The sequence below is a fragment of the Castor canadensis genome, chromosome 8 (genome assembly GCF_047511655.1).
Source record: "Castor canadensis chromosome 8, mCasCan1.hap1v2, whole genome shotgun sequence".
In the NCBI taxonomy this organism is placed as follows: Eukaryota; Metazoa; Chordata; class Mammalia; order Rodentia; family Castoridae; genus Castor; species Castor canadensis.
The window spans coordinates 27,576,661-27,600,586 of NC_133393.1; the positions used below are offsets into that span (position 1 = coordinate 27,576,661).

General features: G+C 36.2%; 1 protein-coding gene across 1 annotated transcript; it reads right to left on the reverse strand.

Annotated features, from left to right (window-relative positions):
* Window positions 1–10,249: 10,249 nt before the first annotated feature.
* Window positions 10,250–11,188, reverse strand: LOC141425457 (olfactory receptor 2B6-like). The gene has a single exon (XM_074081716.1). It carries the CDS (start codon window positions 11,186–11,188, stop codon window positions 10,250–10,252), a length of 939 nt encoding a protein of 312 aa, XP_073937817.1.
* Window positions 11,189–23,926: the final 12,738 nt, after the last annotated feature.

The following is a 23,926-nucleotide window of genomic DNA, read 5'->3' on the forward strand; positions in this document are numbered from 1 at the left end:
TGCTTCTTACTTGGGAAGTTCAGCTGCCTGGTGTTTACTCTGTGTGCCATTGTGCCTTTGAGGACCCACATCAACACTACTCTTCTGCAGAGATGGCTTCTCTTTCATGAACCTTCTGGGAAGAAGGGATCTGACTATGCTGGTAGAAGAGCATGGGTAGTCCATCCTCTCAAGCTGTATGTGGCCAGCAACAGTGCAAATATTGAAAGTGAAAGGATGGAAAATGACATTCTATGTAAATGGAATCCCAAAGAGATGAACAGAAGCTACACATATATCAGATAAAATGAACATTAGTCCAAAAGTGATGAGACAAATTAATTTTTATTATATAAAGATAAAGGAATCAACTCAGCAAGAGAATATAACAACCATAAATTATGCATCCAATATCAGAACACCTAAATTTATAAGGCAAATATTTAGAAACTTAAAGGGACAGAAAGACTGCAATACAATAGTAAGAGGGGATTTCAACCCCACTTTCAATAACAGATCATCCAAACAAAATATCAATATGAAAATGTTAGGTATACAACTATACTCTATAACAAATGGACCTAGCATTGTGTCTGCATTCTCTTTAGAAGCTTGCCTTTATTTTCTACCAGGAGCCACTGCTAGCCCCAATGAGCTTTGTGGTTTGTGGGATGTCTAGAGACCACCAGGTAGAAAGTGGGGGAAGCAAATGGAACACTGAGATCTGCACAGGATGGGGAGAACTGTGGACACTGGCACTCTGCTGGTCAGTGCTTTCACATAACACTGGTAGTAAACCACCCTCCACAGGGAGTAGGCTGGGGAGATTGAGCTATTCATCAGACTTGGGTCCAGAGTGCTCAGTCTGGCCAGAAGGAGACTACACATGGCAGGGAGGTGGTTCTAGTGGTTGATCAATCTGCTATCCATGCTTTCAGTGTCTGGAGTGATCCTCAGATGGTTATAGAGGATATGGCCACTCAGGACCACCTTGCTCTCCACAGCCCAATCTACCTGCTGTTAAACTTCTCAGCAAATCTGTATCCAGCTCTTCTCCTCTCCCCAGTTGCCTCTCATAGCCGTCTACCACCCATGCACTATGACAGGGTATCCCCATGTTCCCTAACCTGCAGTTGTTTTGTGTTCAAGTCCCCAAAATATCTTAGTATAAAACAAGAGGTACCATTTCATGATGGCACATTGCTATAGCACTCTGGGATATGGGGAGCATCAAAGTGTCTTTCTTCTCCAATGCTGGTCTGAAACACAAGTGGTCACTCTCATACCAAGTTCCCACACTGGATTTAAGCTTGTGAAAACTGTCTTATACTGCAGATAAGACTGTCAGTCTGTTGTCACCAAGGCTACATGGGTTACCTTGTGGTTGTGGCTTTGATTTCCTATCTCCCCTGGGGAGCTAAGATTGAAACTGGAGGCTATTTTCTAGTTATCATTGTATAGCCTGTCTGTTTTTCAATGCCTTTCAGCTGCCCTGTCACCTTCGTAGGGATTCCCAAAGGCCACTGGAGTATAGTTTCTCCTTTGTTAACCTTACTCTTTTCATTCACAGAGTTGTAAGGATGAAGCTTTTACCTGTCACCTTACCACAGAATCTCAGTCTAAAGCAGTTCTACATAGAAAGGAAACAATTCTGAGTGAACAGACAATATATAGAATGGGAAAAAACAACCTATGTATCTGATAAACCCAAAATATGTTAGGAACTCAAACAACTCAACAGTAGAAAAACAACCTGTTTTTTAAAAAACAAAAAAGGGTGGGGAGCAAAGCACCTGAATAGACATTTATCAAAAGAAAACAAAAGGCAGGATTCCAAGATGGTGATGAGAGGGTGGATGCAGAAAGTGTGCTTCCTAAAATAAAATCTTGGAGAGACGCTGGAGATACACCTTACAGGAAAAACCACTGAGAAGAGGCAAAACTCTGATTCCTCCACAACCCCAGCCCGTGCATAGCATCCCCACTCCACGTTAAACAGAGAAACAAGGAGGGCTCCTGTGCCACCAGATGCCAGCTCCCAGACCACTTGGAAAGATGCAGATCATAAGGTGAGCTAAGTGGCACATGGTACTCCAAAAGACAGCCCTGGGCCAGATCAGCATAACTCCTTGGACAGACGACCCCCACCCAGAGAAAAAAAGACAAAAAAAACCAAAACTGAGTAAACAATAACAACAACAAAAAAGACATGTAGCAAAGAGGGCAGGGTGCCCTGAGTGCTGAAGAGGGGAGGGGCAATCCCTCACAGAACTGTAAATAAACAAGCTGGCTGGAGAAGGCAGAAGTGGCGGCAACCGCCCAGCAACCTTGGAGCAGGAAAGCTGGTAAAAGTGGCAGTGGGAGGAAAACTCCACAGGAGAGGAGGGAAGGGTCACTTCCCACGTGAACTGTAAATAAGCACACTGGCTGGAGAAGGCATGAGTAGCGCCACCTCCCCCAGTGCGCTTCAAAAGGCAAAAGCTTGTAACAATGGCAGTTGTGCCCAGGAGAATGCTAAGTAAACAAAGCCTGAGGGGATAGGTGAGTGTTAAGCTCACTCCTGAGATCTGCAATCAATAAAGTCTCCAGCAACAGCTGACTGAGAGTAATGGGCAGGTGAGCTGCAGCCTCAGATAGACATTCACAGAACTGTCTCCAGACCCTTTTTTTTTTCCTCTTCCTTTGATGACAGAACAACCAAACTACACCTGCATGCTGAAAAACTTACTGAAACTGTACTGCATTTGAACATGGGACACTTTGTGGTGTTTTGTTTGTTTGTTTGTTTTCCCCTTTGATGAGACGACGACAGAACTACTTCTGAGACACGATCTCCAGGATTGGAGGCTGAGGGACTAACATCAAAATTATTAAGACTGAACTTTAATGCATTTGAACTTGGAGATTTTTTTTAATCCTCTCTCTGTTGCTCTAATGCCTGTTTAGCTTACTGTTGATTAGTACACTATCTCTCTCTGTTTATATATTTGACACTTTTTTTGTTTGTTTGTTTGTTTTGGTTTTTTACTTGCTTGTTTTTGATTTTTCCTTTTTCTTTATCTTATTTGCTTTCCCTCTCCTATCACCCTTCCATTCTAAATAGCACCACTGTTTGTTATTATTACAAGCTAGAAAATACCTAATTGCACACAGTACAGGGACAATAACAACACCAAGGGCAATGATGGGAAGACAGAAAAAACAGGGACACCAGTTTCCCCACAGCAAAAAATTAGTACAGGAACCAGAGGGAAATGAAAAAAACAGATACTGAGATCCAGACTCCAACAAAACGAAGATAAACTATGCCAAAGAATCCAATGAAGCCCACAAGAATAATGTGAAAGAAGAAATCCTCCAAGTAATCAATGTGATAAAAGCAAGAGCACACAAGGGAGGGGTGAGGATAGGTAAGACACCTAAAAAATTAGCTAGCATTTGTTGCCCTTAACGCAGAGAAACTAAAGCAGATACCTTAAAACCAACTGAGCCCAATAGGAAAAGGAGACCAGAAACTAGAGAAAAGGTGAGATCAAAAGAGAATTAACCTAGAAGGTAACACCCACACACAGGAAATCAATGTGAGTCAACTCCCTGTATAGCTATCCTTATCTCAACCAGCAAAAACCCTTGTTCCTTCCTATTATTGCTTATACTCTCTCTTCAACAAAATTAGAAATAAGGGCAAAATAGTTTCTGCTGGGTATTGAGGGGGTTGGGGGAGAGGGAGGGGGCAGAGTGGGTGGTAAGGGAGGGGGTGTGGGCAGGGGGGAGAAGTGACCCAAGCCTGTGTGCACATATGCATAATAAAATTTAAAAAAAGGAGAGTGGCATCTTTAGTAAGTGGAACTGGAGAGAAGGGCCACTCTAGTGTGGCAGAGAGCACAGTGCAGAAATGCAGAATGTGGGCAGCTGCAGAGTGTGGGACTGAGGTGAAAGAAAGAAAGAACATAAATTTCAGAAAACGCTCACTGAGATTCCAGTTATGAACCAACAGAATCTTATTTTTCTAACAAAAAGAGAGTAGAGAGTTTTGAAGAGTGAAACATACAAAGAGAAAGAAATCTTAAGCAAATGGTCTGAAAATAAGTGGGGCAGCAGAGGTAGGGAGCACAGACAATGCCAAGAAAGAACAGGAGACTCAGAAAGCATGATTAACAATTAGCTCTGGATTCAATGCCAAGCAGATCTGCAGTCTAGCCAGCCAGTGGTCCTGGAGTCCACATAGCTCATAGGGATTGGGAAAGTTCCCTTTTCTTCCTGGTTTTCAGTCACAGCATGCTAGCAAGAAGTCATTGTGTAAAGACTCTAAGTTGACTGACTGCTTTAGAGGCCAGAAGTCTCTAAATTGTTTGGTTCCTTGGAACATACAGCTACAGTGTAAAGTCTGAGTCAGAGTTGCAGAGAGCTCCATGTGGAGGGACACTGGTTGGAGTCACAGAGGGAAGTGGGGAGTCCCTTCCCATCTGTGCAGAACTCAGAGGGAGAGAACTGGAGGAAAGATAGAGCCTGCAGAATGTTCCCTTGCTCAGTGAATCCACACAGGGTTTCCCCACCCCAGGTCAGACACTTGAAGGCTCTAGAGAGTTGGACATGTAGGCAGAAAACTTGCAGTTTGCTCATTCAGTTCTGAAAAGAAATTCTAACCAGCTCTCCCCATAAAACATGCCCTCTTGTCTCTAGGGAACTACACAAGGGAAAACAGAGGAAGCCAAAACAGCACACAAACTGCTCTCAGCTAGTAGCATGCTGTGTTTTGTTCAGAAAAAGAAATCAAGTCAGCATTGGTTGAGAGTTTATGCTGCTGCCCATGACAATGGCATCCTTAAAGATTGGCAACCTATCCTCTTTTCTATTTAGATTTTTTTTTTGCTTTTGTTTTATTCTTTCTTCCTTTTTTTCTTTTACTGCTTCTCCTTGACTTTTCACTTTTCTACAGATACTTTTAAAATAGACTGATAAGTTTAAATATTTGCATATAAATTTTATTATATTTTTCACAATTCCTTTTTGCTACTTTCTTTGGTTTTATACATCTTTATATGATTTTTCCACTCAATATCAAATTTCATTGACCTGTTCTATATTTATTTTTCTTGTTTTACTTTTTTTAAAAAACCTATCTTCAAGTTGGCTCTGCTCATAGAATCCACAGAGGTCTGAATCTCCTGAATGCAAACCCAGCTTTCAGTGTTTACTATTTTCATCTTCTCTTTTTTTTCTTTCTAGTCTCCTTCCCCCTATCTTTATTCTCTTTCTGTCATCAGTTAAATGAGATTTGTCTCTCCTTTTTTTTTTCTTTTTCTATTGCCCTTTCTGCATTTCTTCATTTCATTGTTTTTGACTGGTTCTTTGTTGACTGGGTTTTTTTCTCCCTTTAACTTTAGATAGATCTTCTCTATCCCCCTTTTCATCATTTCCCCTTCTATTAACTTATGCCTCTTTTCCTTCTGTTTTTATTTCTCTTTGTATCATGTACTATTCACTAATATTATTCCTCCTATTTTATTTCTATTCCTAGCCTAATTAATTAATATCATCTTAGTCCATGTGGTTTTATCCTTGCTCCTTTACTCCTTTAATGTTATTTGAGCTGTGGTGTTGATTGTTCTTAATTAATCATTACTGTATTTACATAATGGGTGTATTTATCAATTGTGGTTGCTTCTGCAGTTAGTTTTCTTCTCTCTGAATGGTGCTAGGAGTCTGGCCTACTGTCTTCAGCATGTTGGGAAAATGTTTGGCTACTGAGCTATACCCCCAGTTCAGTGGTGAGAAAGTGCAGTTCACACTGCCATTATACAGTCCTGCCTGAACATTGTTAATACTTCAACTAAAAGAGTGTAGGAGATTAAAACCTTGAACTAATGACTTGGTGGCAGATGCACAAATCTAATCCAGAAACACAAAAAACATGAAAACACAAGGCAACACTACTCCTCCAAAAGTCAACAATTCCACAATCAGAAGTGAAGTAGATGAAAGACCAAGGAATTCAAAAGAATGATTATAAAAATAATCAATTAAATGAAAGACAACAAACTTAAAAACTGAGCAAATTCATAGAACACAAATAAACAGCTGAGTGAAATAATGGAGACAATGCAGGATATAAAGGAGGAATTTAATAAAGAAATAGAAATTCCGAAAAAAAATTAAACTAAAATTTTGGAAATGAAAAGCTCAATAAGTCAAATTTAAAAGCCCAGCCAAAAGCCTCACCAATAGATTGGATCAAGTATAAGAGAGACTCTCAGGGCCAAATGACAAGGTAGATGACTTAGAACATATGGACAATAATAAAGGAGAAAAATAAGAAAGTATGAACAGAATATACATGACCTTTGGGACACCATTGGAAGACCAAACCTATGAACCATGGGCATATAAGAAGAGGTGTTCTACTAAGTATAGAAACATATTAAAAGTATAGAAAACATATTCAATAAAACAATAGTAGAAAATTTCCCAAACCCTGGGAAATAAGTTTTCCTCCAAGTACAACAGAATTTGAGAACACCAAACAGAGAGAAAAGAACATTCCAATGTCATATATAGCCAAAACCTGAAATTTACACAAGAAAAAATATTGAAAGTGACAAGAGAGAAGCACCAAGCCAAACACAAAAAGCAAACCTATCAGAATAACAGCTAATTTCTCAACAGAAATGCTAAAAGGCAGGAGGATGTGGAAAGACACACTTCAAGCTCAGGAAAAAAGCTATCAACCTAGATTACTGTATCCTACAAAACTATCCTTTGTAACTGAAGGAGCAAGAAAAATCTTCCATGATAAACAAAAACTAAAGCAATTGATTTACTAACCTAGGACTGGAAACGATACTTAAAATAATCCTAGGCAAAAGAGAACGATACTTGATGGTATTTAAGTTGAACTCAGGGCCTCATGCTTGCTTCGGCAGGCATTCCACCACTTGATCCATACTCCCATCCCTTTGGAGCTTTAGTCATTTTTCAGATGAGTCTCTTGTTTTCCCCCTGGGTCAGCCTTTTACTATGATCCTTCTATCTACACCTCCCACTGGGGTTACAGATATGCTTCACCATATCCAACTTCTTGGTTGAGATGGAGTATCATTAACTTTTTGCCTAGGCTACCCTCAAACCAGAAATTTCCCAATCTCCATCTCTCACATAATTGAGTTTACAGGCTTATGCTACTATACCCAGCCCTTCATGCAACTCTTTAAATAATGTAACATAGGAATAGGTAGTAACTTAATGGTACCTTTTATTTTTATTATGAAAAATGTCTGACTATTGCATAAAATTACAATAGCATTTACTAGACAAATAACTATTAGAATAATGCAGAAAATAATATTTTTATTGCAAAACAATTGTCTAAGGAAAATAATACATCATATTCTTGGTTCCAGTTAAAAGAATCACTTGAGAGCTACTTGTTATTGGCTTTCTAATTTTAAGAAACATTTGCAAAAAAGTTTCCATTCAACTCACAAGGAATTACCAAACATGTACTATACATACTATCTATTTGATTAAGTGTGAGGGGAAAAAAGATGAATAAAACATGCTTTCTACCACAGAAGTAACTATATTCTTGTTCAATGCAAGCACATGACAGCTAGCCATTATAAAAGATGATGACTGCAAGGAAAAAGGGATGTAAAGTAAAAACAGACAAAAGAAAATTATTATTATAAAATATATCATAGAAAAGATACAATTTCATTATATATGGAATAATTTCATATTAAAAACAAGGTAATTTTAACATATTTTTATGTTATAAAGCATAAATACGGCTAACTATAGAAGTAACTGCATATAATATTATATTATGCTATTTTGATCCAATAACAGTTAATTTTACATTTAAATCAAAAGTAACAGTGAAATACAAAACCCGTTTAGTGAAGGAACTGACATGAATCCACCAACAAGACAAATACAGGAAAGAGAGTCAAGTAGTAGAACTTCTAACCCAAATTACTGATCAGTTCTAATACAACTTTTGTTATCTAAACAACAAAAAAGACAGTTAGCTGGGCATGGTGGTATATATACATAATCCTGGGATACGGGAAGCAAGGCAAGAGGATCACAAGTTCAAGACCAGCATGAGAAACACAGTGAGACAATGCCTCAAAAAAAGAGAGAAAATATCATTTAATGTCTCAGAAAATTTCATTCCACATGTGTTTGTGCTGTGTCCCAAATTCAAAAATATTTTCTAACAGTTTTCTAACAGTTAATCATGAATCATCTGGAAATCAACTAGGTTTTTTGTTTTGCTTTGTTTGGTTTTTGTTGTTTTCTTATTGGCAGTACTGGGGTTTGAACTCAGGGCTTCCCGCTTGCAAGCACTCTATCACTTGAGCCACATAATCAGCCCAGAAACCATCCAGTTTTTAAAGTCATCTAGAATTTTTTATAAACCAAATACACCACAGTCCAGTGATCTTCAGAACTGAATGAGCACTTTTCAAAGAGTAGATTTGGGTTACAATTGATTCTTGTTCTACATAGTGTGATTTTTCTTGCAATGACTTGGTTGGTTGGTTATTTTTTTTTGACATAGTCTCACTATGTAGCACATGCTAGCCTCAAACTAGCAGTGACCATCCTACCTTAGCCGCCCATGTGCTGGTATTATAGATATGCACCACCAAACCCAGCTACTTGTTCATTTTTTTGATAATACTAAAAAATATGCCAGAAAAGTATCCATGGCCTCATGGTTTTCTTTAAGTATTTTTCACTACAAAATATCATGTTGAATTTTCTGCATACAAATTCAACACCAAAGCATGAAAACATCTTTAGTTTTCTCTCATAAATTGATAGATTGTGACTAACTTTATGGCAATATTTTAAATTTGGTGTTTGTAAGAGTCCATTTGTTCTGCTGTAATAAAATTCCTGAGAATGAGCAATTTATAGACAATTGCAATTTATTTCTCACAGCGTTGGATTCAGGGAGTCTAAGATAAGGGCATTGGCAATTTAAGTGTGTGCTAAGGACCCAGTCTCAATTTCTAAGATTGCACCTTTTGGTTGGTTCCATTGGAGGGAAGCACACTGTGTCTTCTGTATGTTGAGAAGCAGAAGGGTGAAAAGGCTAAATTCTGCATCAAGCTTCTTTTATAAAGGTTTTAATTCCATTCACAAGGGAGGAAACCTCATGAATTTATTACCTCTTCTATGTCTCCGCCTTAATACAATCATATTGTAAATTAGGTTTCAACATAAATTTTAGAGGAGACATATTCTAAAAGGGCAGGATGTGAGTCATAGGACTAAGTTTTACCATTTACCTTAGTGTATGGGCAGTCCAGGCTGTTCTTGAACTTGTAATTCTTCTGAATCTGCCTTTACTTTTAACTTTTAATTATATAAACTTTGAACATCATTAGAATCCAAAATTTAAATTAAGAAAAAGTTACTCATATCGTTTGTTGAAGTAATCAAGTTGCTTTTAATTCCAGAAACACAAATTATTTATTTCCCATACTGATGTTTGCACAGTTTCAAAAGGCATTCCTGGCTCTTCTGATTTATCCACAGAAATGTTCCTAGGATGCAGTTCACAATTGACAACACTTCTTTATCTTGCTGATTCTAAAGGCTCATGTTTATGATACTTAAAAGGGGCATTAGCAAAAATTATCCAAACATTTATTGCTTTATTCTATTAATTGTAGTGTTCAATGACAAATCCTTTATTCAAAATTATAAAAACCTACAAACATTTGTTAATAATTAGAATGCATTTAAAAGAAGCAATAGCATTCACATAAATTGAGTTTCATCAACTTAGGAGATTCATGATACTTTAACAGCAAAGAGTACATTGCAAAGTATTGCCCAGTGTAGCCAGGTTCTCCACTGAAAGTTAAACCAACCTTGCAGAGTGGTAAATTCTTTTCCCAGTGTCATTGTGAGGGATGCCACTGATCAATGTTTATCATACTATTTTTACAATAATTAGATTGAGCTAATGTATTCACAATTTATATTGTCAATTTTTAAGCTACTTAACACTGTTACTATTTCAGTATGCGGCAACCACAATTGTGTTTTAATACTTTTTCACAAATGGAGTACAAATAATAAAATGTATTAGCTTAGTATAACACATGTCTACCACGACTACAAAGGATATAAGAAACATATAACTCTTGCAAGAAGAACATTTAATATGAGATTTATGAAACATGAATGAATTATTAGAGAAAACTGTATAAATCTAATTGGTAAATAATGTCATTGATGTCTACAACTGTCATTTGGAACTGAAAATGCTCCTCACCATGTTGTCTAATGCCCCCTTCACATCCTTATTCCTCAGGGTGTAGATGAAGGGGTTGAGTGTAGGAGTCACCACTCCATAGAACAGAGCCATGAACTTGGGCTGATCATTTGTGATGGAAGAGGGGGGCTGAAGGTACATGCTAATAGCTGGACCATAAAATAAGAAAACTACAATGAGATGAGAGGAACATGTCCCAAATGCCTTTTTCCTTCCTTCAGAAGATTTGATCTTAAGTACAGCACGTCCAATACTTGCATAAGAAGCAAGAATTAAGCATAGAGGAACAGCTAACATAAAAATGCATACCACCGAGAGTGTGAGTTCATTAGCCTCCTTTTCACCACAAGCAGTCTTTATCAGAACTGGAATCTCACACAACAAATGATCCAGTTTGTTGATGCCACACAATGGCAATTGTAGTGTAAGAGTAGCTTCTGAGAAAGCATAGGCCATTCCACCCAGCCACACAATGGATGCTAACAGGATGCAGATGCATTGATTCATGATGAGGGTGTAGTGCAGAGGTCTGCAGATGGCCACATAGCGATCAAAAGACATAACAGCCAAGAGTAAACATTCTGAACCCCCCATTATGCTGAAGAAATAAAGCTGTACTACACACCCAGTGTAGCTGATTGTCTTGATAGAGGTTCCCAGGTTAAACAGGATCTGAGGAACAAAGCTTGTGGTGTAACACATGTCCAAAAAGGAGAGGTTGGTGAGGAAGAAATACATGGGGCTTTGGAGACGGGGGTCTAACTTGGACACCAGGATGATGGTGATGTTTCCCATCATAGCCATGGGGTATGTGATCAGAAGAACGATGAATAGAGGGAGCTCGAGCCAAGGATGATTAGCAAAGCCTAGTAGGATGAACTCTTGAGTGTGGCTTTCATTAATTAATGTCATTATCTTCAATTTACTTCACTTAATGAGAAGGCAATAAAAGTAGAAGTATAAGGAATATTAGAACATAATTATTCATTGGCTATGCAATCATAGGAGTTGAGATATAATAAATTTTAGGAGAAATTAAATAGAATATAAAATATAAAAGGTCTTGGTACCAGCTGACTCTATTTATTTTCATAACACCATAAAATAAAGACATTCCTCTTCAACAAGTGACTAACCATTCTGATACTGAATTTCCTCCTCTGTATTATAATGCTGACAATAACCCTTTGGGCTTTGATATGGGTTATATAGAAAACAAAAGTGACTGTGTTTTTGAAACTCCAAATTAATGTTTTTCAAACTTTGTGTTACATAAAAATAAACTAAGGAGGTTATTAAAATGAAGGGTTATTTTATTTTATTTTTTTATTATTGTTTTATTATTCATATGTGCATACAAGGCTTGGGTCATTTCTCCCCCCTGCCCCACCCCCTCCCTTACCACCCACTCTGCCCCCTCCCTCTCCCCCCCACCCCCTCAATACCCAGCAGAAACTATTTTGCCCTTATCTCTAATTTTGTTGAAGAGAGAGTATAAGAAATAATAGGAAGGAACAAGGGTTTTTGCTGGTTGAGATAAGGATAGCTATACAGGGAGTTGACTCACATTAATTTCTCCTGAGTGTGTGTGTTACCTTCTAGGTTAATTCTTTTTGATCTAACCTTTTCTCCAGTTCCTGGTCCCCTTTTCCTGTTGGCCTCAGTTGCTTTTAAGGTATCTGCTTTAGTTTCTCTGCATTAAGGGCATAAAATGCTAGCTAACTTTTTAGGTGTCTTAGAAGGGATTTTACATCTAGGTGTCTCATACATTAGATGTGGCTCGTGGGCAATGTTGCTGCAAGGCATTACAGGATTATTAAGATCAGTTAAAGAACTGAAGTAGCAATAATAGAAAGGGTAGAAAACATGGAGATGTAAGAGTCATTAAGAAAGCCCATCCAGCACCAATTCATCAGTAGATAATAATATCACTTCTATGGAGAATAAGATGCCTTTGGTTTTAAACACTATCATAGCCCTCTGGAAATGAGCAAGATATTTAAATATTTGGTTTTGTGCAGACAGGATCTCACTATACTATTTCCATTATGGAACTCCTGTACTCAGGTGACATTCCCTCCTCAGCCTTCAGACAAGAGGCATGTGCCACCACACCCAGCTTGCTTTTAACTTCAGTTTCCTGAATTGTAAGTTGAAGGAGTTGAGCTATAATGCTATATTTCCTTCCATGCTCAAGTGTTATGGTTTTTATGCATTTTTTTCTTTCTAGCAGAATTACTTAGGTCAAATTTTGACCATTTCATCATTCAATGTTAAATCTTATTTAATTTATCCATCTTGTAAGAATTTCCCTTTACTGAGTGGCCTTATCACCCTATTATATATGAGTTGGGATAGTTATTGCTGTCCCACTCATTAAATACAGCAACAAACACATTTTTCTGAACTCCATATAGCTACTGTGAGGAGAAAAGTCAAATTCCCAATTAAGATCCCAAAATTTATTCAAATCTACAAGTTATTTCACATTTTCACCTTATACATATTCCTTTGTTTCTCAGCTAAAAGGTACGTGGAAAGTAATAAAATCCACTACCTCACTTAAGCAGTGAAAGATGAATTAGGTAATGGGGGGGTTATATTTTTATCTCTTTTTTTAACTGCTGAATTGTGTTTCCACAATACTTTGAAAGGTGGATGATACTCAGATATGAATATACCATCTCAGTAGAGCAGGCATGGTGGTTCATGCCTTTAATCACAGCTATTCTGGAGGCGGAGGCAGGAATACCACAACTTTGAAACCATTTTGGGCAAAAGATAGTGAGACCCTGTCTCAAACTAAGAATTTTAAAAAAGGACTAGAGACATGGCTTCAGTCGTAGCACTTGCTGAATAAGTACAAAGCCTAGGCTCGATTCTCAATACTGCAAAAACAAGGGACTGAAAGAATGAATACATAAGTAAATAAATAAATTCTGAGTTGCTATTATAGTCCATCAGTAGTTAGATACCAGATTACATTCTCATAGTTACAAAGTACAGCTGCAACATATTCTACATCACTAAATCCTCGAAGCCAACCTGTGAGATGTCACAAAAAGCCACTGAGCACTAAGGTGGGAATGTTACCATTGATTATATATTATGCTGGTCAAGAAGTGTACAATTCCAGTAATAATATAATTCCAACTAATCCTTCTTGAGCCCTTTGTGCCAAACACTTCAATAAGTTTATCATAACCATTAAACATTTAGTACCCAACCCCAAATTTTATGGATGAGGAAATTTTAGTGCCCATGTTTTAAGATGTTGTTGATCATTCATTCCTATAGTTTGCTGATAACAGGAGAGTTTCTAAGGATCAAAAAGTAATCTGTGCCTTAAATGAGGCAGTGAGATATTAAGACTATAAACTCAATGTTTCAAGATTCTGTAGAAAGCACCCAGGGATGTTTGCTGAATGACTATTCCCTACACCTTATTTTGCTAACATTTTCAAGATGTTCTATGAGCACAGGGAATTTAGGTAGTTGTCTTGGCCAAAATTCATTATTCATATGGAAATTCTTTATTGTAGATAGGATACTCAGTGAATATTGTATGAACTAATTAGATTTTTGAAATAATATTCTAGACATCACAATGTGCCACATTAATAAATATTTCACTCTAAGACACCTGTTTCTCATTTAACCCTATTATAGTCATGCTGGTATTTTTGACCAGACGCTATCTTTCAATATTTTAGAGTAATTTTATAGTCTCTGAATTCTTCCATAATTAATTACATCTACCTTGAATGAAAATATTCACACAAGTTTTCTTTCAATGGTTTTTATCGAGTTTGTATTATTTGGAATTTTGTTCCTATTACTCACTCCAACAGGTGATATTTTGTGAATTTTGATCACCCTCACAAAAATAAATTATACCCAATTCATAGGTCTAATAACTTTATTTATTCTTGAATCAGGACAACTTCCACTCTACAAAACAGAGTGGAAGCTCCCATCAGAAAACAGCAGAACCATATGTTTTGTAAGGTGGGAAGAAGGGAACAGAACATTAAAAAAGTAACTCACGGGGTAACATCAGGTTCTAAGAGTTGAATTGTTGAACACATTAAAGTCTTAACTTTCTTATTAAACAGAACTAGAGAGATTAGAATCTCCTGTCTCCAGGAAAACCTGGTCTGTTGGGGGATCTGTCTGCTTCCTTAAAGCTTCAGCATGATTAAATTGCATTTAGCATGAAAGACTCCGGTTTGGGTTGATCCAGACACTCAGAGCTAGTGCAAGAACTCAGTCCAACACTCTGTATATTTCCCTGGAGACACCAAGGCAGACATGCCTAATCCATGTGATTTGTTCTGAAGTATATTAAGCTTTTGAATTCTATCTTTATCTCCCATCTCCTCCATGTCATTCTCATTGTATTTCTTTATCTTTAGTTCTTAGGATTCATGACATTGAATCTTCTCTTTCCAGTGTTTTTTCACCACTATCTCACTACACTACACAGTGATCTATTTATCCACGAATGTTTAAGGTCACTTTGATAAGTGTCAAATTATGCCCTTATACATGTTTTTAGAATCACTCACATTTTCATTGTAGTGTATGCTATCTATACTTCATTTTCATAACAGTGTTTTACCTATATCATTAGTCCCTTTTAGCTTTATGCATATAATAAAATTAAATGAGAAGAAGTTTTTGTTTTTATCTGACTCCAAAACATCTGGATGAAACATATGGACAAGTCAATCCTTAAAATTTCATCATACGTTTAAAAAGTGTTTCATGTGATATATTCACTTGATTTATTGAAGGCTTCCTACTGAATTCAGATATTTAACATATTTCAGATACTTTGTTTTTGAAATTTAAATACCTTTAAGGTTGGTCTTTGATCAAACTAAGAGACTGAGAAAGAGATTAATTACAAACATGAGTCTAGTCGCTCCTAGGCCACTGAACTAGGTATATACAAAGTTTAGAAAAAGCTTCCAGAAATGATCTTTGTCTTTCATACATATATTAGATACTATGGTCTGCACACAGTCCTGCCTTCCCCTAGAATGCATAACCTTAAAAACAAGTGTCTTATTGCTTACCTTATTTTGATAAGTATAATCTAATAAAAAGTAATTATGAAGGAATTCATCAAAATTTTTTAAATTTTCAGGGAAGGATGGAGAACCGGTAGTACACAGATGAGTGTTTAAGAATTGTCTTCAGAATTCTTAGTTTTTCAGTTGATAAAGGATGTCACAAAGAAAAAGTGCAGATTAGATAGGCAATAATAGGAAATATCACAAATGCATGGAGGGTACTATTTGTATGTTGTTCCTCAGACCTCTTGGGCATTGGTTTTACACAGGCCACTTATTTATCCTTCTCCCTGATGGTTTAGCAGAGAATGTTCTTTAGGACAGAGTTCCTTATGGAAATTCTTCTAATGTATAACTAGTTAACAAGTTAACATGGCCTGCTGACAAATTCCTTCTGTTTTTAGATTTATTCTAAAATAAACTCATTCAATTTCTGAACACACTGCACGCTAATCTTAAACATTATAGAATGGTACCATGGTACTCATGAGGAATCTTTTGCAGAACTAATGGATAGCAAAATCTATGTACACTCATCTGTTCCATAAAATAAAGCAATATTTTCATATAAACTGTATACATTGCCCTATATACTTCAAATCATCTCTAGATTAATTATGTTACCAGATAATATGTAAATACTATGTAAATAGTTATCATACCATATTGTTTGGGGGAATAATGACTTTAATAAGTCTGCATATGTTTGATACAAGTTACAACCATCATAGGCCTAACTTCATAGTACAAAATCTACTATTGATTGCATTCAAGAGACAGAGATAAGCTACTATACAATCAAATAACTAAGAAGGAAACTACTAGAAGTGAGCTAAATTGAATAAATCATCTACAGAAATTTAAATTGAATCCTCCAATACTTCATTTATTCTTGGAATAATGTTTAAGTCTTTCTAATAATCACAGTACAAGAATGAACTGGAACAAGAAGAAAAATGATGAAGATGATCTTTCCAATGAGGAGGAATCAAGGAATACTTAAAATAACATTTAACATTTCTATAAAAAAAAAAGACTTGCAAGTGTGTCACTCATTCTCTTACCACATATGCACAAACACACAAAGACAATGTATATTATTCAGATGTGTAAATAAACATTAAAAATTTTAAAGTACATGCATAATGTATGAGTGCATTGTTTTAAAAAACAAATAAGCTGATGGAAGTTAAGGGCAAAGGATACAAATAGGCATTTCTCTAAGGAAAATGCAAATGGCCAACAATTCTGTAAGATAATGTTCAACACCAGAGCAGCGGAAATTAAAACCATATGAAATATCACCTCACGCATGTCATTATAGCTATTTTCATTATTATTAAAAAGTCAAAAGAGGCCTGAGCACGGTGGTTCCAGCTACTCTAGAAACTGTGACAGAAGAACAGCAAGTTTGGATCCATCCTGGGTAACACTGGCAACATAGTGAGACCCTGTCTCAAAAAAATAATAAAAGAGAAAACATAAATGTTGATAATGATGTAGAGAAAGAAAACCCTTATACACTTTTGGTGTGACTACAAACTGGAAAGGGCATTTGTATGGAGTTCTTCAATAATGGAAAATAGAAGTACCACATGATCCAGTTCTCCCTCAACTGGATATATGACTCAAGGAAATTAAATGAGTATGTGAAAATGACATCTGCACTTGCATGTTCATTGCAGTATTGAGCCAACCTACATATCTGTCCAGCAGCAAATGAATGGATTAGAGAAAATGTGGTGCATATATACTATAGAACACTATTTAAACACAAGGAAAATTTGTCATTCACAACAATGTGGATGAAATTAGAGATAATTACATTGAGTGAAATAAACCCAGGCAAAGAAAGACAAGTACAGGATCTAGCTCAATATGCAGAATATAAAGATTTGATCACATCATAGTTGAGAGTAGAAATAGTGGCTACCAGAAACTTGGATGAGTAGGAGGGAGAATGGGGGAGGGCTGATCAATAGGAAGAAGGTACAGCTAAATAGGATCAAGAAACTATAGATATAGTCAAGCGACTATAGATGGCAGTAATGTACAATACAGTTCAAAAAACTAGAAGAAAGGATTTTGAAACTTTTCTTTATAAAGAAATGATAAATGTTAGAGATGATACATTTAGCCTAATTCAAACATTACACAAAGGGCTGGCAAAGGGGTGCATAACTGTAATTCCAGTTACTTGGGAAGCTGAGGTAGGAGAATCTGAGTAAAAGTGCAAGATGCTATCTGCAAAAGAAAATAAAGCAAAAAGTGCTAGGAGCATAGCTCAAGTGGTAGAACTTAACAGGTGTGAGATCCTGAGTTCAATTCCCAGGACCACCAAAAAAATTATACTGTGTATAACATGTATCAAACATTACATGGTACCCCATTAATACACACATTTTGTGGTCTTATTTATTATTTAAAATAATATTGCACTGAACAGTAAGTGTCTATTTGATAGAGAATGATGGGAGAAAGGGGATTTTAGTTTAGATTAGACAGTCAAGGAAGATGTCATTGAACAAATGATACAGAAGAACAAGGAACACAACTTGGGAATAGAGTCTTTTAGGCAAAAGAAATCAGGACAGGATCTCTTAAACCCTGAATCCCAGGAATGCCAAAAGAATGAGAATAAGAGTAGGAGGCGGGACAAAAGCACTACCATGATGCTCCTACTAGATCATGGTGAAGAGCTCCAATTTTATCCTAAGTGCCTGGGAAGTCTAGAAAGATACTAGTAGGTAAATGAAAATCATTTGTGGGATTTTTGTTGTTACTACTGTTTTGTTTTGCTGTTATTGTTTTGCCACAAAGTCTCACTATATAGCCCAGGCTGCCCTCAAACTTCATGACCTTCCTACCTCAGCCTCCCTGGTGCTGGGACTACAGGTGTGCACCACCATACCTATCTGGAAAATAAGTTTAGATCACCTTCCTTGAAAATCTAATCTCAGGATTGCTCTTGCTTTTTATCAAAGGTAGAGTACTATTTTACCTTAAAATTTAATATCCACAGTTGGTTGGGCACCAGAGGCTCATGTCTATAATCCTAGCTACTTAGGAGGCTGAGATTGAAAGGATCACAGTTTAAGGCCAGACCAGGCAAATACTTCACAAAACCCTATCTCCAAAATAACCAGAGCAAAATGGACTGGAGGTGTATCTCAATGGTAAAGTGCCTGTTTTGCAACACAAAGCCCAGAGTTCAAACCACAGTTTGGCCAAAATAATATAATAATATGCAGTCTCTTCAACAGAACTTCTCAAAGATCAAATAAACTGTACTTTTTTAAAGAATACATTTGACTGCCCTGTGGAGAAAGGATTGAAAAGAAAGCAAATTAGATTAAGGAAATAAGGGAGGAAAAGAAGAGGGTAGCTCAGTTTATGTTAATAAAATTAGGAAAGGTGGCACATGACCACCCTTCTGCTTCTGCTACTCTATCTAGGCTGTGGCCCTTCTTGCCATAGGGCACTAACAACAAGGAGCTTGCCATGCCCACCTCCTCCTCCTCCCCACCCTCCAACATTCTGGTTCCATCTTTTCCTCTGTTTACAAACTACCTCTGGACAGTTGTGTTGTTTTTTGTTCAATGCTTCATTCTTAGACATCCATCATTGCTGCTGCTACCAGCACCAAACTTCATCATTGTCTCCCCTATTCTGCCCATATTCCCCATCCCCAAGATACTCTTCTTCATGGAGAAGGCAGCTGGAGCACAGCAAGCCGAATTGCGGATTCACCCCAGTCCCAGGGAAGGTGGGTTCTGCCTCTAGGATGCTGCAGCAGAGTGAGAAAGGGAACCCATATTGACCATGAAGGGTATAGAGACCACCTCTTCCCCTTGTTTGGGAGGGGAGGGCCATTTGTTCCAGCCTGGGGCTTCCTCCCCAGTTTTTTCTGTTTGCAGATCCTTGGAAAAAAATTATCTTTTTCTGGAAAAAAATAAAATAAAACAAAAAATAGAACAACCATATGATCCTTCTATAGTACTCATTGGCATATTTCCTACACAATGTAAGTCAGCATACATCCATATACCCGCACACCCATGTTCATAGCAGCACTTTTTTTTACAATAGCTCAAGTATGAAATCAGTCTATATGCCTACCCACTAATGAATGAATACTCACCAACAAGTGAATAAATAAAATGTCTTATACAGACATGATGGAGTATTATTCATCCATGTAGAAAAATTAAGTCATGTCATTTATAGGAAAATGGATGGAGCTAAAAATCATTATGTTAAGCAAAATAAACCAGACTGAGAAAGACAAATATCAAATATTATTTCCATATGTGGAATCTAGTCCTTAAAAATGAGTGACAAGACTGTAAAGCAGGGACTGTTTAGGAGTGGGGGCCCGAGGGTGGGGAGGATGAAAGGAGAGGATGAAGTGAGTATGAATATGGTTGAAGTACTTTACACACACGAATGAAAACAGAATAATGAAACCTGTTTAAATTGTTTTAGAAAGGGTGATGAACACAAAGGGTGAATATAACATCAAAGGATGTTACATGCACCTATGGAGAGATCACAATGAAATCCCTTTGTACAATGAATATATATGCTAATAAAATTGTTTTTGATAAAACACCTGCTTCATGATCGGGTCACAGTTATTTCTATATAATCAATGAGAACATTTTCAGAAACTCATCCAAGAATCTAAATGACTCCTCTCTAGTTTCTCCAGAGCAGAAAATTTTGGGGATACAGCCACAAAATAAGAAGCAAGAGTCTAAGGAACTCACTGTCGGGGAACGTAACTAAAATAACATGTACATGAGACTTTACACACATTTTTGTTTTTAGTTTTTCAATTAAAATTTGCTGATGGTTGAACTTAAATTGTGAAATTCAATTATAACTTTACAGCAGTATCTTAAAGAAAAAGTAGAGTTATATAATATTTGACTAAAACAACAGAGAAGAACATACATGAGTGAACTGAAACCATCTATCAATGTGAAAAGTTTCAGTTGCCAAGATATTTAGAATCTTGTTTAAAAATGTCCATTAATTTATTTTATTTCTTATGATCATTGTCACTATTAACATTTGTAGAAAATGCCTACAAAAATATTATATGTATATGTATATATATAATCATAAAGGAATTGGTTGAAAAGTTGAAAAATATTTCTCAGATATTTTGTCACCTATCAATGTAAACTTCCTCCAAACTGGTAAAAGTGAACATTTTTGCAGCAGAAGCCTCTCTTGCATAAATTGAAATCATAAGAGCTAATACTTGTTTGCATGTTTACTGTGTGACAGTTTGTCATTCTAATAGTTCACATCTATAAACTTAGTGAATCTTTATATTCAAAATGTGTTCTGTTACTGCATCTCTATTACTAATATGAAGTCCAAACACTGGAGGACTAAGTAAATGTCCTGAGTTCACACAGCTAATATCTAGAAACACAAAAATTTCAGCCCAGAATGTCTGGCTCCACAATCTATGTACCTAATCAACATCCTATACTATATGTCAAATATAGAATTTTTTGATCACTATTTGGAGACAAATAGCTAAAATTGTTCTCTTGCTCGACAAGTCACTCACATTTGAACATTGATCATGTGGTGGTCAATTTGTGTCTGCATATTTTATTAAAGTAATTATTGATGACATAATTTGAATCAAAGAAAGCTATAATAACTCATGATGATAAACCATTTCATAAAAATTGTAGAGTACATACTTGCTCCAGGATCTAGTTTATAAACAAGTGACCTCTGAGATCACAGTGACACTGTCATAGGCACTGAAGTATTTGAAGACAACTGATAACAATATAAATACGATGATCCTGAACTTACCAGTCAGGGCTCTGGGGATTGCACATCTTCTCTTACAGAGACAACTATTTTAAACTTATGTATCTGAGATAACTACCGAGAAATACAACAGGGAATTGTAGATTAAGTTGAAAATGAAATACCATATTTAAATGACAACTAGCAAGAACAAGCTTATTTCCAATGTCAATATGTGTGTTATAAATGGTGAGGTTATTTTATAGATAATTTTTGCCATAATCCTAGTATTAGAAATGTATATTATTCAAAACTCAAATTCTATTTTAATGCATTCACCACCTAGAAAACAGATTCTGAAAATGCATTTTTCAGTTCTTTGTCATTTACCTTTCTTTCATACTGAGTTGCTTTCACACCTGCTAAAACTGTATTAGTAAAATATCAGGATGCAGTATAGTTCTCCAAATGTTTGATTAATTGGTCTTTTCTATGGCAACTAACTTTTCAGGCAGTAGTGGGCGTTTTTAATCAATTCTTTTTCTGGATTACCTCGTTGATTTTCATGTTTCCCTACATTCAACATCCATTTGCATGTTCATTTAAACTCAAGACAAACAGTAAGAATTTGTGAATTTCCTTCCCTCTTCTGAAGTCACATGTTCAAGAAGGAGGAGTCCTGCTGAGAATTTCTACTTTAACACTCTAGAGAAAGCATATGTTTAACCAGCATCCTCTTTCTACATGGAATATTTTAGTCTTGAAGATTGTGGCATTCAAAAGGTTTGTTTTATCCATTTATAAATCTTATGATGCGAAATACTGAAATTATTTGAAGATTTGTTTTTAGTGGTGATGAGGTTTGAACTCAGGGCCCCCTGCTTGATAGGATGGTGCTTTACCATTTGAGCCATGCCCATAGCCCAAGTTGCTAATATAAAAGAATGATAGGTAATAACTTTATGTGAATCTTATTATAGTGAAAGTTTTCATTTATTAAAATATTATAGATAAACATATTGCAGATATACTTTAGATGTAATGGAAAGAATGGAAAGCAATAAATATCATGTCTGCTTTCTTAACACTTTTAGGCCAGTGTTGGGGGACGGCATTATATGTTCCCTGTTTATAATTTGTTCTTATAATAATAATTCTGGTAATTAAAAATTATTCAGATTCAGAAAGCCAAAAATCATATGTTCTCCCTCATATGCAGACTTTAAACCTAAAACAATTGCAGTAACATGGGTCACATGCCAAGAGGAGAATGCATGCATACAGGAGGAATAGGGAAAGGGAAAGAAACCTAAAACTTGAAAGTGTTTAATGTGTCCACCTCAAAGGAGCTAATAAAGTAATCTTAAACTGACAGAGGCCACTGTGGGAAGGTGACTGGGAAGTAGTGAAGAGGTCTGGTAGAGATAAACCAATTCAGGTTGTAATACACATGTGCATGGAAGCAATGCTAGGAATTTCTCTGTATGGATAACTTTATCTCAAGCTAGCAAAAATGCTATGTCTTTCTTATTATCACTTATGTCTTCTCTTCAACAAAATTGGAAAAGAGGGCAGAACAGATTCTGCCTGAAAGCAAGGGTGTAAGGGAGAGGGGGAGGTGGGGGAAGCAAGGGGGAGAGATGGCCTAAACAATGTATACACATATGAATAAGTGAATAAACAATAAAAAATTATTCAGTCATGCTATTCCTAGCTTTATTCTAAATCCCTTACATTTGTTACTTATTTAATTTCCTCCCCATTGCTATGCATTTCTATAGTCCCCATTTTTTATGGAAGAAAAAATTGCAACAAGAAAATTGAGCTCAGCAGTACTAACATACCTTATTTGGCATCACACAGCTAAATCACTCTTAGATACGAGATAAGAATCTTCATGTTATACTGGCTCTGTGTATAAATTTCCCATATATTACATTAGATATCAAGCAAAAAGAATTGTGAATTCTGATATCCTTCTTTAATCAAGAAACATAGAGGATGTCTAAAGATAAGTAAATGTTATTCAGAAAAAACTGAGAGAATGCTAGTAGTGAAAATCAGTGAAGTGATTTGTAAGATGAGGGGAGGCTCACACTGGAACAAAGCACACAAGTTCATGAAGCCCATCTTTAAAATTAGGGTATTTCTTTAATGAATTGAAAAGTAGCTGAAAACTCTTAACCACATAGGAGACGTGATTTTATTAAATCTTATTAGTTTAAAGGCATAGGACTGGAAGCAAGGAATGAACACTATTGCTAGAATCTTAGAAAAGAGATCATGGTTTGGATTAGGGTAGTGATCACAGAAATTTCAAAAAGTGAGAGAACTGCTAATGCATTTTTGCATTTGAATTTAGCAGATTTTAGTGCTAAGGAAGGTATTCAGTATTAAAGACATAAAGGGACCTAGGATAATTGCCAGATCTTTTACATAGCAAACAGGGAAATCTAAGGAGCTATAGATTAAAATGTGGTTAAAAAAAAAAAAAGGAACACTCTTTTCCTCATTCTGACATTAACCAAATAGTAAAATTTTATAATTGGGTTCTCTGACAAAGTAAAAGAATGTCTTCACTGTATGAAGCTAAGCAGCTTTATAAAAAAATATAGGGACACATCATTTTTGAACCAAATCAACTCCAACCTTTCAAATTTACACGTGAGAAATTTCAGATCCTGAGTTTAGGATTAAACTCTCCAATGTTGCCTACATAGTAAATCCATCATCCCCAAAAAATCTATAACCAATATCAAATTACCTGACTGCTTTTTTTTTTTTACCTATT

Coding starts and splice junctions, on each gene's coding strand:
- LOC141425457 (XM_074081716.1), bottom strand. CDS start 11,188: ATGACATTAATTAATGAAAGCCACACTCAAGAGTTCATCCTACTAGGC.